Below are 1,461 nucleotides of genomic sequence, written 5' to 3' on the forward strand. Positions count from 1 at the left end.
AAAGCAAAAGGCATGCAAAAATAAATTTATTAATAATAAATGTGGAGGAAAAGTGAGAAAAAGCATTCAAAAGAAAAAATTTATGGTGAAAAATGTAAGGATAAAGTAAGCAAACGACATGCAAAAATAAAGTAAGCAATGATATCTATAAATAAAGTTAGCAAAATAACATGCGAAAATAGAGCTGGTAATAACGCATGCACAAGAAAAGTAAATGAAACATGCAGAAACAAACGTGCAGAAACGTAATAAAATATTTACAAATGAAGTTAATAAAAGATATGCAAAAATAAAGCAATAAAATAAGTACAAATGCAGCAAGTAAAAAACATAAAAAATAAAGTGCGTAATGAAATGTTACAAAAAAAAAGGTGAGTAAGAGGCATGCAAAAATAATGTTGGTAATAATACATGCAGAGAAAAGCTGAGTAAAAAGCATTCAAAAATGAAGTTCACAACGAAATATGTAAGAATAAAGTAAGTAAAACGACATACAAAAATAAAGTAAGCAATGATATGTACAAATAAAATAAATAAAAGGCATGCAAAAATAAAGCTGTACTAATAATGCATGCGGAAGAAAAGTGAGTAAAAGCATAAAGAAAAGAATTTTATAATAAAATATGCAGAAATAGAGTGAGTAAAACGCATGAAAAAATAAAGTCAAAAGTAAAATATGCACAAAAAAAAATATGGACAAATAAATCAGCATGCAAAAATAAAGTAAAAATAAATGGCATGCAATAAAAAAAACGCAAATAAATGAATAAATGACATGCGAAAATAAAGTAATGAGTAATATATGCACAGTTAAAGTGAATAAAAGGCATGGAAAAATAAAGTAATAAAACATGTATAAACAAAGTAAGTAAAAGGTATGTGAAAATAAAGTACGTAATGGAATGTCACAAAAAAAAGTGACTAAAAGGCATGCAAAAGTAAAGTTTATGAAGAAAAATGTAAGAATAAAGTAAGTAATAAAATATGCACAAAAAATTAAGTAAACAACATGCAAACATAAAGTTAGTAATAAAATATTTACAAATAAAGTGAATAAAAGATATGCAAAAATAAAGTAATAAAATAAGTACAAATGCAGCAAGTAAAAAACATAAAAAAATAAAGTGCGTAATGAAATGTTACAAAAAAAAGAAAAAGGTGAGTAAGAGGCATGCAAAAATAATGTTGGTAATAATACATGCAGAGAAAAATAGAGTAAAAAGCATTCAAAAATGAAGTTCATAATGAAATATGTAAGAATAAAGTAAGTGAACGACATGCAAAAATAAAGTAAGCAATGATATGTACAAATAAAATAAATAAAAGGCATGCAAAAATAAAGCTGTACTAATAACACATGCGGAAGAAAAGTGAGTAAAAGCATAAAGAAAAGAATTTATAATAAATATGTAGAAACAAAGTGAGTAAACGCATGAAATAAAGTAAGTAGTAAATATGCAC

General features: G+C 25.1%; 1 protein-coding gene across 1 annotated transcript; it reads right to left on the reverse strand.

The window, feature by feature from the left end:
• Positions 1-310: 310 nt before the first annotated feature.
• On the reverse strand, positions 311-1,006 carry LOAG_15571 (hypothetical protein; the record flags this gene model as incomplete). The annotated part of the gene is made up of 1 exon (XM_003151060.1): positions 311-1,006. A coding segment is annotated over one exon (567 nt), but the record flags the coding sequence as incomplete, so codon positions are not given.
• Positions 1,007-1,461: the final 455 nt, after the last annotated feature.

The sequence above is a fragment of the Loa loa genome (genome assembly GCF_000183805.2).
Source record: "Loa loa unplaced genomic scaffold supercont3.2186, whole genome shotgun sequence".
In the NCBI taxonomy this organism is placed as follows: domain Eukaryota; kingdom Metazoa; phylum Nematoda; class Chromadorea; order Rhabditida; family Onchocercidae; genus Loa; species Loa loa.